The sequence below is a fragment of the Liolophura sinensis genome, chromosome 8 (genome assembly GCF_032854445.1).
Source record: "Liolophura sinensis isolate JHLJ2023 chromosome 8, CUHK_Ljap_v2, whole genome shotgun sequence".
NCBI lineage: Eukaryota > Metazoa > Mollusca > Polyplacophora > Chitonida > Chitonidae > Liolophura > Liolophura sinensis.
This window is the reverse complement of record NC_088302.1, coordinates 7,775,855-7,791,082: the sequence shown is the minus strand read 5'-3', so window position 1 is coordinate 7,791,082 and position 15,228 is coordinate 7,775,855. Positions and strand designations below refer to the sequence as shown.

General features: G+C 40.9%; 1 protein-coding gene across 4 annotated transcripts; it reads left to right on the top strand.

Annotated features, from left to right (window-relative positions):
• Nucleotides 1–3,904: 3,904 nt before the first annotated feature.
• LOC135473809 (probable RNA-binding protein 46) lies at nucleotides 3,905–14,063 on the top strand. 4 transcript variants are annotated; one of them, XM_064753715.1, is made up of 12 exons: nucleotides 3,905–4,229; nucleotides 5,019–5,198; nucleotides 7,395–7,575; nucleotides 8,586–8,641; nucleotides 9,012–9,101; nucleotides 9,372–9,485; nucleotides 9,853–9,951; nucleotides 10,557–10,624; nucleotides 11,655–11,754; nucleotides 12,257–12,373; nucleotides 12,661–12,796; nucleotides 13,283–14,063. In XM_064753715.1, exons 3-12 carry the CDS (start codon nucleotides 7,422–7,424, stop codon nucleotides 13,375–13,377), a joined length of 1,029 nt encoding a protein of 342 aa, XP_064609785.1. In that variant the 5' UTR covers nucleotides 3,905–4,229; nucleotides 5,019–5,198; nucleotides 7,395–7,421; the 3' UTR covers nucleotides 13,378–14,063. The 4 variants fall into 4 exon arrangements, with proteins under 4 accessions (XP_064609785.1, XP_064609784.1, XP_064609783.1 ...); XM_064753714.1 differs by lacking the exon at nucleotides 3,905–4,229 and having other exon boundaries at nucleotides 4,652–5,198; XM_064753713.1 differs by lacking the exons at nucleotides 3,905–4,229; nucleotides 5,019–5,198 and adding an exon at nucleotides 6,289–6,853.
• Nucleotides 14,064–15,228: the final 1,165 nt, after the last annotated feature.

Sequence of the window (15,228 nt, the reverse complement as noted above, 5' to 3'; positions counted from 1 at the left end):
TGTGTTTTTGTTTTAACTGCACCACCCTTACCCAGCTTTTTTTTTGTTTGTTTTTTTTCCCTTCATACATTCTCGTTTTGTTTTTACCTATGTGTGTTTTTTTACAGGGAGATGACTAGGGTGGTGCACGTTATAAACATTGACCAGTGTCAGGACTTTCATATTGGCGATACAATCGTCATCACGAGACATTTCTCACCGTAACACCAAAATAATGGACACTTACAGCATGTATTTATTCGTTCATTCGTTTGTTCACTGTTCGAGTTCGAAAAAATAAATAAAAAAAGTTTTCAGGTTGACGACCCTGGTCTTTGGTGTTGGTTATTGTCTTTACCTGTTGGTGAAGGGATAGTCTATCTATCTATCTATCTATCTATCTATCGTTTTGATTGATGTGGCTAGGGTTCGGTCGGTGACGGCATTAGAATGACGACGGTGTCTTCTTTATGTCTTTTCTAGCCTGGCGAAGCTCCGTACAACACCGCAATGGAAAGACTGGGTCGCTGTCGTCACCGACCTGCAAAGCTACACAAGTGTACTTCATAGTATGTTTGCGGATGGTAGGGTGAACGGGGGACGACTGCAGGTGCTGCAAGCGTACACTGAAGACGTCTGTCAGCATGTCGAGGATTCCCGACCTATTCAAGCGTATTACGTAGAGATTGCTCGTCCCACGTTAACAGAGGTCTATCAACGCTCCGTGTTACAGACCTGTACATTGCTGTAAAGAATACTAATAATACTGTTCCCTTACTATGGAATCCATCCCCGGTTTTTTTGTGTTTTCTTTTAATCATGGTTATAAGGAATTGCCTGATTACAAGGATTGTAACCACCGCCAAGAAGATCTGCGTCATCATGCGGGTTATAACCATGACCAGGAAGATTTATGTGATGACAAGGATTAAAACTGCGGGTATAACGAACTGCCTGATCGCAATCGTTATGATCACCGCCAAGAATGGTTATGATACCAGGCAAAAAGAATTGCCTGACCACAAGGTTTATAACCACCGCCAAGAAGAGTTGTCTGATCAGAAGGGTTATGAAAGCAGGCAGAAAGAATTGCCTGACCACAAGGGTTATAACCCCACGCCAAGAAGAGTTGTCTAATCACATGAGTTATGAAAGCAGGCAGAAAGAATTGCCTGACCACAAGGGTTATAACTCCCGTCAAGAAAAGTTGTCTGATCAGAAGGGTTATGACCGTGACAATAAGGAAGTAACTGGAAACAAGGGTTATAGCCGTGACAATGAAGAAGTGACTGACAACCGTGGCAATGAAGAAGTGACTGACAACAAGATTAGTTTGGGCGTAATTCAACTTTTCACATGTATCTCAATTCGGTTTTATTAGAGTAGATACCTTATTTTGTTCAGGGTCATTTTCTGCCATGAAAATGTTTAACAACAGGACAAAAAGGCACAGTTTATCCCACATTTCCACTCTTTTCAGTCACACAAAGAGTGTTAACGGTTATTAGACTCTTAAGTCTTTAAACTGGCTTTTGAATGATGCATGCAGATAAGTCGCATTAGTAAAATTCTTCATATGAATTCCATTTGTTTTAATATCAGGTTATGAGTGTGCAGATTTTACTGTAGTAGTATATTATTAAAGTGAATTTATTATTTCGAAACTTATTTTATAATGATATGTCTTGTATAGCTAACTGCAACCAGGTGAAGGGACATATTTACACGTAAAATTTCGAATAGTTTTCTACTTATGACTTGTGTTCTTCAAATGATGTATGACCGTATGGATCACTAGCCTTTTACCAATATCTGCCGGTCGTGTGCGGGAAAGCCTGTGGGTGACTTAACGAACGCCGGTGGTTTACTTCCAACCCAACATCGTACATATGTACAGTATTGTTGCGTTCGGCATTAAATCTGAAACAAAAAAAGCAAATGGACTATCTAACGCAATTGTCACGTGAAAATAAAACAATACAGAAAACATTTGTTAAATAGATATCGAATGCAATCACTGAGAGTTCAAGTCCAGCTCATGCTGCTTCCTGTCCGGCCGCGGTCGAAATCTAAACAAGTTTTGTGTTATATCAGCACACTGTCAGACATCATATGTTTGGCTCGCACACTAATAGGCTTGTAAAGTTGAGTGGGCCAGCTCTTGGTCGCCAAAAACGGACCAATGGGTGAACGGGATTTACCCCATAACGAACCAATGGAGGGCCCGCAAAACAGACCAATCGGCGCGAGAAGGGGGTTACGTAAGAAAAAAATGGACCAATCGGTTATGTAAGGGGACTATTTTCGCTTTTGTAAGGGGACTATTTCGCGTGCGCGATGGAGATGGGAGTGGTGAGGTTACGTATCACTACGCGTGTCTCAGGTACAAAAAAAAATGGCGCGTCGTATTTTTTGAGAACCCATACAGGTTGGTGCATTTTTTTTTTTTATTAGCCATAGACGACAAGCTGCTCCAAACTTCACCACAGACATTCACACCACATTCCCAGGCCCCCGCCTACTCCGATACATGGTGGTAAATGATAGGTAAATGATTAGCCCTGACAAGAGCTGTTGGGTTTTAGCCTTGATAAGGGTTGCTGGGAAATAGATATTTTTTTTGACAGATATACTTACACTTTTGCTTGCAACAAGCCACAGTAGGAGTATATCCTATATCAAAGCAGTGATATGGATTTTAATGGATAAGGATTCAGTGTAACGCACACGTTGTAGTGTATATGTTAGGGGTCTCCCCCGACCAGAGAATCCGGCAAACGTGCCACCTGGCCTGTGGCGGAGCGCGGACGTCAACGAAATCGGTCCGGCGAGCCGCACGGTTGTTGAGCGACGACCAGCCTGCCAGCCTGCCTAAACATTGTTGTCAGCCAGGCAGGCATAGCATCCAACCGACCGTGCTGTTCACCGTAGACGGTCTTGTATACAGTGTTACCAACCAGTCGGGCTGTGATTAACCACGCATGATCAACCACAGCTGACAAGCCACGGCTACCTACCTATCTGGATGGTTCCTATGTATTATGTATAAAAAAATTTTTAGGTTATAGACGACTCGTTGAAGTGATATGGTCTACTGCGTGTAATTATGTAGGTGACATGTGGATGTGTTTTTTTCTACTCCATGTAGATAAGTGCGCGAGAACGAGTTATGTAAGGGGGACTATTTAGCGTGGGCGGATGGTGATGGGAGTGGTTAGGTCATGGGTGATATCACTACGCGTGTCTCAGGTAAAAAAGACAACGTAATGATGCTTGTTTTATTTTTGCATATGTATACTTTTTAATTCAAGCATTAAGTCATTTGAAAACCTGTAGCTGGAAGGTGGGTTATTTCACATTCTTGTTAACATTTGGCAGTGAAGTGGAAGTACAGATTTATTGTTGTTGTCCCCTATATCACATATGGTCCAATCGCTACATGTACGACTCAACATTATTCAAGAATTTATGAGACATGCGCATAAATGGTTATTCATTCTTGAATTGCCTTCGTCATTCAAAGGTTAATCAGGAGCTTTTCGGTAATTTGGACTGTCCTTCCCAAGATGCAGTCATTTTAATCTGCTCTGCTGTGTTTGCCTTATTTGCGCATGGCTGGGAGTGACGTCACACCTGTGACGTGTCAGGTGTGTGTCAGGTAGTGGTGGTGGTGGGTTTTTTCCACGACGGGGTGTGTATACTAGAGTGGAGTGTAGTATAATAGAGTATAGTATAGGGGCAGTGGTGGTAGTGGGAGTGAAAAAAAAGAGGCAAAACGTCGGCTTGTAAAGTCGAGTGGGACAGCTCGAAAAGAGCTCTTTGTCGCCCAAAACGAACCAATGGGTGAGCGGGATTTGCCCCCAAAACGGACCAATGGACGGCCCCCAAAACGGACCTATCCGCGCGCGAGAATGGTTGGAGATGGAGATGGAGATGGAAATCATACAGGTGAAGGGAAGAAGAAGAAGCCGTTTACCTGCATGATGTGCGCCAGGGACTTCAGTCGGTGGGACGACTGGCTGCGTCACCAGCAGACGCACCACCACCCCTCACCACCATGCACACCACCAACCCCAGAAAAAAGGGTTCACCTGCCCAACCTGCGGGCGGGCGTTTTCCCGACGGGAGCATTTGGTGCGCTGCCAGCGGGAGCATGGAAAAAAACAACGAGCGTGTGTGCGATTGCCTGTGGTAAAACTTTTTACCGATTGTGGGACTGGCGTGTCCATCAACGTGGGGAACAGGGCCAGGTAAGTGCTTTTTTTATTTTTTATTTTATTATTATGAACACTTTTTTAACACCAACACAACATTACAGGAATGAACAAATTATCTTTGGAAGTTTTAACATGGTCGTGGTATGGACATCCCTGCCTTGCTTACTATTCATTTATTGATTTGATTGGGCAATGGTGGTGTACGTCATACTCAAGAAATGTTTACTTATACAAAGGCGACCAACATTTTGGTGGGAGGAATTTGTGCATAACCCAGAGGACACCCACAACCATGGGCAGGTTGCTGACAGACCTTCCCATGTACGGCACGAAAGGAAGCCAGCATGAACTGGACTCACAGCGACCCCAGTGTGGAGAGGTTCCTGGGTCACATGTCATATACATGTAGTAGATTAACATATAGATTATAGTTCTAAAAACTTGTTTTCTTAACTCAGAAACTGGATAATTTGTACCAGGAATTATCAAAGAGTTCAAGTGAGTTCAATCTGGGATTAAGATAGACTGCCTTAATCCGAGACTTAATAAACACCCAAACAAGTACACTTTTATGTGTGCTCTATGGGTGAAACAAACGTTATCAGAAGTCCAGAAATCAGTATTTTTTTAGCTCTGTTTTCAGTAATGGTTTTCATTCCCCATGTATATGTATTTGTTCACGTGTGGATGCAGTGGGCCTCTGCGGACGCTTTACTCTATCAGTATAATATGGAATACGGGAGGTAACTGCTCCGTCTGTTGTTGATGTACTTCCGGTCTTATCATGAACGTCTGCTGTTCGGTACTGTTGCCATCTTGCAGGAGCCGCTTTCATCGCTACAACAACAGCAGTCAGAAAAGCAGAAATTGTAAGTGCATCTCCTGAAGAGTAAGCCCAAACGCGGCGTCTTCAGATAGCGTTCGGATTTGTCACTGATTCCTTACAGCCATGGTCGATCCCAGAATCAAGCCTATAGTAATCAAGGCGGGTGTGGTCACCAGGTAAGTCTGACTTTTACTCAGACGTGTCATGTATACTTAACAGGTTCTGTATATTAAACCAGCAGTATAATTGATCGATACAGATGATAGAAAATTAAACTGAAATTTCAAAATGAAAAAAAGAAAAAAAATTAACTCTATTTGTCAAAATATACGGTCTTTATTATAACACATTATAATACAAACCTTTCTCATGCAAGCCATGTTTAGGCAGGTGTTTAGTTTCCAGGCCCTAATCTAAGTTATACATGTATATCCATGTCTGAAAGATTGAAATGCCGGATCAATATATATGTACCGTAGGTCATCCATGGTTGATCACATGATCTGTTGGAAGCGTTCCACAGGTGGGTCGGGGTGGTCGGCATAGCTGGCATAGCATGGAGCTGTTGGAGCTGCTCCACTCGACTTTACAAGCCGACGTTTTACTCCTTGTCGCGCTCATTGGTCTGTCTTGGACGTCGCAGTGCGAAAGTTTGCCTGGAACATGATAAGCTGTTCTAGAAGACAATGCAGAAGCTAGAACCACGCGAAAACAAAATTTGTTTTTTCTATTTTTGAATATTACACAGGACAATGCCTGTTGTCAAATCGATGTCAGCGATAGTAGATTGGATTCGGGTCATTTTCAATCACCCAGATAGTTGGTATAGCCGAACACTCACTGAAGTATAAACACATGCCATATTTCGTACTATGAATGGTTCAATTTTCGATACTTGAGACTCGCAGGTGAACTGCTTTTCGCAGTGGCACAGCGAGTGCTGCATAACCGTATGCCTCCAAGTTATCAGCTTATTTTTTCACCTATATGTTGCCTTACACGTTTCTGTGGTCATATTCTTTGGATTTGGTGTCTTTTCTATGTACAATGGAATAAAACAATAATTATTGGACATCATAGATGGCGCTGTAGGGCTCTTCTCACATTTCGTACTATGAACAGTTCAATTTTCGATACTTGAGACTCACGGGTGAACTGCTTTCGCAGTGGCACAGCGAGTGCTACATAACCGTGCCCCTCCAAGTTATCAGCTTATTTTTTTACCTATATGTTGCCTTACACGTTTGTGCGGTCATATTCTCTGGATTTGATGCCTTTTCTATGTAAATTTGAATAAAACAATAATTATTGGACATCATAGATGGCGCTGTAGGGCTCTTCTAAGTCCACGCACGTGCGTGGCAAAGTCCAGTTTGCCTACTTCTAGTTCGTCAGCAGTGGGACCAGCAGGGTGGAGTAGGGTGTAGGTATGGCGTCCGCGGAGGAGGCTTTGCCACGTCGTGTGACCCGGGAGCCAAACGAAGCCTTGCTGAACCTTACGGCGAGAACAGGATACACCATACGGCGAGAAAAACGGGAAAGAAAGTACGGCGGTCCACCTCCCGACTGGGAAAGCCGGGCTCCTTTAAAGGATTGTGGAATTTTCGTCGGAGGTATTCCAAAAGACTGTTACGAAGACGAGCTCGTTCCAGTATTTGAGAAGATAGGAAAGATTTACGAACTGAAACTCGTAACGAACCGCCGCTTTGGACCCCATAGAGGATATGGATTCGTTACATACACTAACAAAGAACACGCGAATCAAGCGGTAAAGGAGCTTCACAACTACGAAATTCGTAAAGGCCAGCTCTTGTGTGTTCGCAACTCTTCTGTAAGTCATGTAATTTCCACTATAGAAACTTTTTTGGTTGTCTCTTCGTTGCAAATTAAAACACATTTAATTGCCAATGTAGACGGCACCAGACGTCGGAAATATCGGTTGGTTAGTTGTAAAATTCACGAGTAGGTACCACAGTCCAAACAAATTTGACCTTTATGTAAGCCGTTATTTGAAAAGTTATAATTGAACTAAAATTTTTTGTATCAGAGGGGCATTTTGTGTGGGTGGATATGTGTAAAATGTCGCGTAACTTCTTGCAATTTCTTATCGTCTGCTCTTTCATTTTCCGTCACGAGAAGGTGGTGTGCGCGCGTGCAGCATTTGTTGCATTTTCTGTCATGAGAGGGTGGTGTGCGCGCGCGCACGCAACATTTCTTGCAACAAGTGATTTCTTTTGTATGGGAGGCTGTGGTGATAATTAATATAGTCACTTATGGCTGAAAAGCACTGATGCGTCGTCATCTTTTACATTAATATTGTGCATATTTGTATGACTGGAATAATATTTATGTTGTGCATATTTGTATTACAGAAGGTGGTTTTGCACGTGGGGAACCTTATGTCGACAACTACAGAAGACAAAATTAGAAAGCTGTGCAGTCAAGTTGTGGGAAGAGACAACGCTGTGGGAAGAGTAAAGAAGATAAGAGATTATGCATTCATTCGTTTTAGCGACAAAGATGCTGCTATCAAGGCCATGGCTAAACTTAATGGTGAGAAAAATTATTTATTTTGGAGTTGTGTTGATTGGTTTTGGATAAATACAAATGCATTAACGGAAGTATATTTTTTCTATCGGTAGGCGAATGTAGTTTTTGTGTGCATTTATAGAGTGTGATATATTTCCATTCGGATAGTTCTGTTTCTGATAAGTAAAAGTTCATTTTCGTTTGTCAGTCGCGTGTGGCACATTAGTATGTTTTAACTAGTTTTTCCACTTGATTGATGTTTACAGAAAATTACATGATAGAATATCCACCAACATCTAAGGGAGAATATTGGGAAAACATGCTAACTCAAGTAATTAAGATGAAACAGTGAATAACTGACGCATCGCTTGCCTATAGGATGTTTGATACTCCAACTACGTACAGGAAATGGCTCACATTTATGGGACAGACTTACATATATTTACAGAAGAGCACATACAGTATAAATTCACACTTCAAAACATAAGGTGTGGGCATTCTCTAGAATATTTGTTTGGATAAATTTCTGTATAAATTGGCTTTTATGGTAGCTTATTATTAACTTAATATCACCCCTCATTCAACATGGATGGGAAGGTCTGCCAGCAACCTGTGAATGGTTGTGGGTTTCCACCAGGCTCTGCCTGGTTTACTCATGCTATAATGCTGATCACCGTCGTATAAGTGAAATATTCTTGAGTACAGCGTAAAAACGGGCCAATCAATAAATCATTCAGCATGAAAAGAAGCTGTTGAACATTAAATGATCAAATGTTTAAAAGAGGGAAGTTGTTTCAACAGTTACATGTAATAGGCTGAATATTGAACCCAAGATCCCGGGACCATTTTGCCGGGAATTTTTTGAGAAAATAAGAAGTTTTCTTTGGGAGAAACTCTAGGTAGACTGTATCTGGAACACTTTTTTAACTGATGTGTAGCATTTGTACTACGTCCTCATTCTTTCAAGAAATAAAATTAAAGGAAGATCAAGGTGAGAAGGCGTTATATAATAAGTCATGTATATTTCTCTCTAGGAATGAATGTTGAAGGTGCTTACATTGAGGTTGCATGGGCAAAAGGAAGAGAGCAGGTAAGAAATCATTTGGTCAATGTTGCTGCCACATCGTGAAAATCGTCTCAAATGTGTAATTCAGGACAGCCCAGCGATCATCCTCTTCCATAGGTTAAGTTTGTTTGCAACATAGTATGTGGAGTAAACTGTGTTAAGTTGGAAGAGTTCAAATGTTTTCAAATTGAGAGTTTGTGGAAGGTATTTGGTCGGAAACCGGGACCTGTCCACATTTTTCCCCCATCAGCTTTCTTTCACCATTGTAAACTCATCTGTCGTGTATGTGTGAAGTAAGCTTTGCATATAAAAACCAAATTATTTATATATATTTATATCAGGTAAATAATTGAATTTTACTACTGATGAAAATTCTTTATTGCGGGTTAATCAGAACCGACACTTGGGTGAGGTTGATAGAGCATACAACAGAGGCTCGGAAGCGTTGAAATCTTGGAAGCAGAAAGAAGTATCATCTGTCAGGGTAAGAGTTCCTCATGTGGTAGGATAACATTATTTGTTGTGTCAACCATTGAAGGTATATTCCCCTTCACAATGAAGAGAAACTAACTATTAGGGAGACAATCCACTCAGAACTACACAAGTAATTATACTCACCTGGGCCACGAGTGGAAGGGTAAGGGGTTCTCATATGTCAGCATAAGAGTTTCTGGTATGTAAGCATAGGGGTTTCAGATCCGGTATGCAAGGGTAGGGAATGCCACTGATGGCTTATGATGTTGAAATTTTCCAGTGTGTAGAAATATTGAAGGCCTTGGACTGCCACTTGGGTGAGGTTGATAGAGCATACAACAGAGGCCAGGAAGCGTTGGAATCTTGGAAGCAGAAAGAAGTATCATCTGTCAGGGTAAGAGTTCCTCATGTGGTAGGCTAGGGGGTTCTGTTATGTCAGGGTAAGAGTTCCTCGTATGTTAAGGTAGGTTGTTCTCATATATCTGTAGGGGGTTCTCATATATCTGGGTAGGAGGTTCTCATATGTCAGGGTAAGAGTTCCTCATATGTCGGGGTAGTGGGCTCTGTTATGTCAGGGTAAGAGTTCCTCGCATGTTAGGGTAGTGGGCTCTGTTACGTCAGGGTAAGAGTTCCTCATATGTTAAGGTAGGGGGTTCTCATATATCTGGGTAAAGCTTTGCATATAAAAACCAAATTATTTATATATATTTATATCAGGTAAATAATTGAATTTTACTACTGATGAAAATTCTTTATTGCAGGCTAATCAGGACTGCCACTTGGGTGAGGTTGATAGAGCATACAACAGAGGCCCGGAAGCGTTGGAATCTTGGAAGCAGAAAGAAGTATCACCTGTCAGGGTAAGAGTTCCTCATGTGGTAGGATAACATTATTTGTTGTGTCAACCATTGAAGGTATATTCCCCTTCACAATGTAGAGAAACTAACTATTAGGGAGACAATCCACTCAGAACTACACAAGTAATTATACTCACCTGGGCCACGAGTGGAAGGGTAAGGGGTTCTCATATGTCAGCATAAGAGTTTCTGGTATGTAAGCATAGGGGTTTCCAATCCGGTATGCAAGGGTAGGGAATGCCACTGATGGCTTATGATGTTGAAATTTTCCAGTGTGTAGAAATATTGAAGGCCTCATATGTGTAGTATAATGCCTTAGCCTTTCAGGCCGTTGATTAAAAAATGATTAGAACTACATGCTAAAAATCTTTAATAATAACTTTTTTTTTAATCAGTGTATAATACTATATTCAAGAATTGTCACATTATTCCACCACGATCAGGTTTATGGATGGAGGAAATTGGAGTAAGACCTGGATTTGTACATGAATTTATAGGTCATGGGCTCTGTTATGTTAGGGTAAGAGTTCCTCGTATGTTAAGGTAGGGGGGTTATGCATGCTTTGGTTGTATGACAAGTGTACTTGATACTGTGACAAATTTTTCAGGGCTATGGCTATGATCCTAGTTACTCGCCTCCATTGTATTACAACCCGATGTCTCCACCACCCGCAAGGTAAGAACTATTTTGGCCTGAAATCCACAACTCTGTTCACCCGATATAAGAATACAGATGAGAATCCAGCACAGCAGATGATCTGGCAGTCAGAATAGACTTGTATTCTTGGAATTTTTATAAAAATCAGTTAGCTTAGAACAATATTTGCGGAATTAAGAGCATAGGTTGTCATATTCCACCGTGTGTGTCCAGTTTGTCTGTTTAATATCAGGGTTCTCAGAAGTGTCAGATGCTCTGTCATTTGTGTGCTTCAGACCAGGAACAGGATATTTGTCTTTGGTTTTAAATCATTTCAGTTGTGATCATCTATGATGAAATCTTAGATAACCTAAGATTAAATTTTACCTTATGATTTGTCTGTAATAACTGTAACTGTAAATAAGCATATGCAAGTGGTTTTTACAAAGTACAGTATTGTAGCTCTCCTGCTGATATGCTAATGGATACAGAGTACAGAGTGAGAACTAGAAAAATGACATGGGTAAGTCTACTTTGGCAACTGAAATCCAAAATGAGGTAATGACGGATTTCAGTTGGAAGGTGCTTCACACGGAGCAGAAATATTTGCAAGACTGTGCAAGGCATAGCTTTATTGAAAAACAGGCGATTTTATTGAATGGTAGGGGCTTGCTTTTTGCCAAGAATTAATGTGAACTTCGTACCACCTGTGACCTATATTCTTTAATTGTCACTCTGTAGCTTTCCATTCAACAGCATACATGTAGGAAAGGTACACTACCATATTAGTGGTTTTACCATTGTGGTTGATAGAGTCATTTGACGTGAAAGAAGTTGCATTTATGTGTTATCCATGCAATGTCCTCAAAAAAAACGTTTTATGAGCTTCTTACATGTAAGTATACAAAGAAGCATTAAGTTTCATCAACCAAACCTGAATAGCTCAATATATTTGATTTTATGTGAACATCTCAGGAGGAAAAGCAGGAAGAAGAAACTTTAAGAAGGCTCAGTCACATAATTTTTACCATGAAATAGCTGGAATATTTGTGCTTTTTTGTACTGTTAGCAGGGCGTTGGCAGGGCGAGGTCCCATGGGCATCAGAAGCCCTGTGCGAGGCCGAGGGATGATGCTGAGGGGGTGTGGCTTTAGGAAACATCCAGCGGAGGTGTGTATCGTTGTCAATGCAGAAGGTTTCCGGTCCCATATCCCATTAAAAAGTTGCGCATTGCAACTTATTCTGAAGCATGCTTAAAGGATTACGCAGTCTTAAAATCTATAATCTGCCTACGCCGTACTAAAAGACATGAACCGATTGTGCAATTAACCAGAAGGTGAGTTAGTTCAGTTTCGTTGAAGATGGGTGTTTGTTTAAACTTTGAAGTAACAGGGAACATACTTAGAAACTAATTCTTATCTAATATTTCCTATACATGTAATGAGTTTTGAATTAAATTTCGTTAATCAGGTGTGTTAATAGCTAAAAAATTGGCTGTTTTGTTATCATTGAAAGTTGTCATAATGCAAGGCTCTGTGTTGAACCTTTGACCATGATTTTGTTTTGTGGAAGAATTTTTTGTTTTACTAATTACCTTTAATTTATAGCCCGATTGCCCTAGTGAGGCTTCAGTAAATCAAGAATGTCATGCATGTAACGATGTTCACTATAGGTGCTCGATGACCTTTGTCAGAAGAATGGATGGGGAAGTCCTGTATACCAGCTTCATTCTCTCATGGGAAGGGGTGGAAGTGGTGCCCAACAGCTCTTAGAGCTCTTTTTGTACAAGGTACTACCATAGGTTTCAACAAAATGTTGATAAGAAACTTGTTTGAAGAGATAAGAATCAAGTTCTTTTTGCTGGAATGTAACTTTTTTTATTATTTATTTATACAATTAATCATGTCCATGTGTACCAGAAAGAATAAGAAGTAAATTATCTTATAAAAATAATTGATCTGAAGTAAATCGAAAAAAGAATGTCGTGGTTGGGGTTTATACATGTATAAGTATATGTAGAAGTTGATGTTAGGCATTTACATTGTTAATCTATGGTAAAGTACATTTGTCTTTCAGATCACCATACCAGCTCTCGGTACTCAGTTTCCAAATCGTAATCCATTTACCCCAAATAAACTGTGTCCTACTGTTGAGGGGGCAAAGGTTTTTGCAGCAGAGTACACTTTGATGCAGTTAGGTGTGCCTCTTGAAGGTAAAGTTAGTGTCCAGATAAGAAAGGAAAGACAAACAAATGCTTCACCGCCCAAGCTCTACCCTTTTTCACTTATGATACCTCATTGAATAAGTGGCCATTGTATGCTTTGATGTCTTGTTTCTTTCCTGAACCAGCTTTGCTTCTTGATTTAAGAAAGTAAGAGCTATCTCATGTTACATGTTTGTAACAGTATATGAAAAGTATAAAAAAAACTTCTTTACTGGATCATATGTAATAAGACATGCTGCAAAAAACTTAATTGCTGGAAATTACTATTCATAGCTGAGCTGTTTGCCGTTATGTAAGCACTTGTGACATGCATCAGGTATTGTGTGTGTTAGCAACTCGTTTGAAGAATGAATGGTTAAATACTCACATACATACACGCATGCGGTTACCCAAGTATATTTTGAATGAATATTAGCCAGGAAAGTAACTATTTGCATAACTAGAATTGTCAGAGTTTATTGTTTTGTGCTGCAGCCCTAGAGTTCATTAGCCCACCATGTCCTTACACCCAGCCGAGCTATGCCAACCACCCCGACCCACCTGTGGAACGCTTCCAACAGATCCTGTGAAAAGCCATGGATGACCTGGTTTTTTTCTGTTTTTTTTCTCTCATTTCTGATAACCAATATGACCCTGGGCTAGAAAGGGGCGTGACCTTGGACGAGATGCCCGTATCAGAGTGGACTTGTTAAATGACTTCTTCCTTCTTCGAATCTTCTTGTTCCCGGAGTTGTAACGGGTCACATGTGATGTAAAATATCAGATGAAAACTGATGAATATCAGATGAATATAAAACACGTATTCTATTAATCCCACATAAAATTAGCATTAGACTAACAGTATATTATGTTGAATATGGCAGAATATTATATTGTAATAACACAATACATTCCAGCATCATTCAGATCACAGATTTTCTGTTAAAAATAACAGATTAATTTTTCGAATGTATACCTTCTGCTATTGTAGGAACTTAACTTTATACAGAGGCTAGGTCTCTTCGATGGTCATTTGGCAATCTCTACTAATAGAGCCAGACATTTTGACACCTGCTTTGACCGGTCTTTTCAAAGTCAAATTAGCTGTTCAGCACACCCATTTATCATTTATTTTCAATATCATTTTTATCATTTACACGTATGGGCTTTGTTAGGTTCCCCATAGCAAGTACTGCAAGTTTATGTTTCGGTATATCCTTTTGTATTTCAGATTTTTGATAGAAAAGAATAAAACATTGAAAAAAGAATTTTTTTAATATAACCTGGTAGTTGTTTTCTCCTTCATGGTCATTTGGTTGTCTTGTGTATATGTGTGTTAAGATTAGTGGATAAAGAATAATTGAATTTAACCGTTTAAGAAATGGCTGTTACATATCTTGCTTAAATATGTGGATGTTGGTGAAAATATAGATGCTGAAAATATGTGTGAAATACCATCACATTGATCTCCTCCAAGTTTCTTATAAGCTTCGAGATTTTCTGATCCAAGTTTTTTCTCTTTTTTTTTCCCCCTATACTCTACTGTGCTCTATTCCACTACACCGCCTATATATAGTATAGAGTAGAGTAGAGTATAGTATAGTAGAGTCTCCAGTGTACGTGCATGTTTGGGTGTGGTGTCGATCCATCCATCCCTACCACAACCAGCAGGTAGACAGACAGGCAGATCACCCAAAAAAAAATCCCACCGACCGGGTCTACGGTTCATAACACCGACCCTCTGCCTGCAGCAGTGAGCCTTCCTGGGCGAACAGTGTTGCAAAGACACGCTGAGCGATCCTACCCACCAGTCAGCCTGCAGTCCGGCCAACACTGTTGTCAGCTGTGCTTTGTTTTGACACGTGGTTTTTGTTTGGACACGTGGTTTTTGATCGGCTGCGCCTTGAGTACATTGTATACATTGTTGCCAGTCAGTCAACCAGCCACTGCGTCAGCCACTGCGCCAGCGAGCTGGGGAGTACACCCTTATACATGTCACCTACATGCCCTATACTGTTATACGGTTATACTACCTATCCACGCGGAAATTCACCACGCGCTGATTGGTTCGTTTTTTTCTTACGTAACCTCTTCTCGCACGCTGATTGGTCCGTTTTGCGGGCCCCCCATTGGGCAGTTTTGGGGCAAATCCAGCTCACCCATTGGCTCGTTTTGGCGCCCGGGAGCTCTTTTCGAGCTGTCCCACTCGACTTTACAAGCCGACGTTTTGCCTCTTTTTTTTCGCTCTTTTTTTCCCTATACTGTTATACTATACAACATATCACACTCGTCTATACACATACGCCCCGCGGTGAGGGAAAAACCCACAACTGAGGGGTGACGTCACACCTACCAGCCCTTCGGGCTGGCAGGTGTGACGTCACCACCACATCACCACAAAAAACGACTCCCCAAAACCACAAAAAACGGCTCCCCAAAGC

Coding starts and splice junctions, on each gene's coding strand:
- LOC135473809 (XM_064753712.1), top strand. CDS start 6,452: ATGGCGTCCGCGGAGGAGGCTTTGCCACGTCGTGTGACCCGGGAGCCA. Junction 9,486..9,852: donor AAGAAGTATCATCTGTCAGG/GTAAGAGTTCCT, acceptor TCTTTATTGCAG/GCTAATCAGGACTGCCACTT. Junction 10,625..11,654: donor ATGTCTCCACCACCCGCAAG/GTAAGAACTATT, acceptor TTGTACTGTTAG/CAGGGCGTTGGCAGGGCGAG.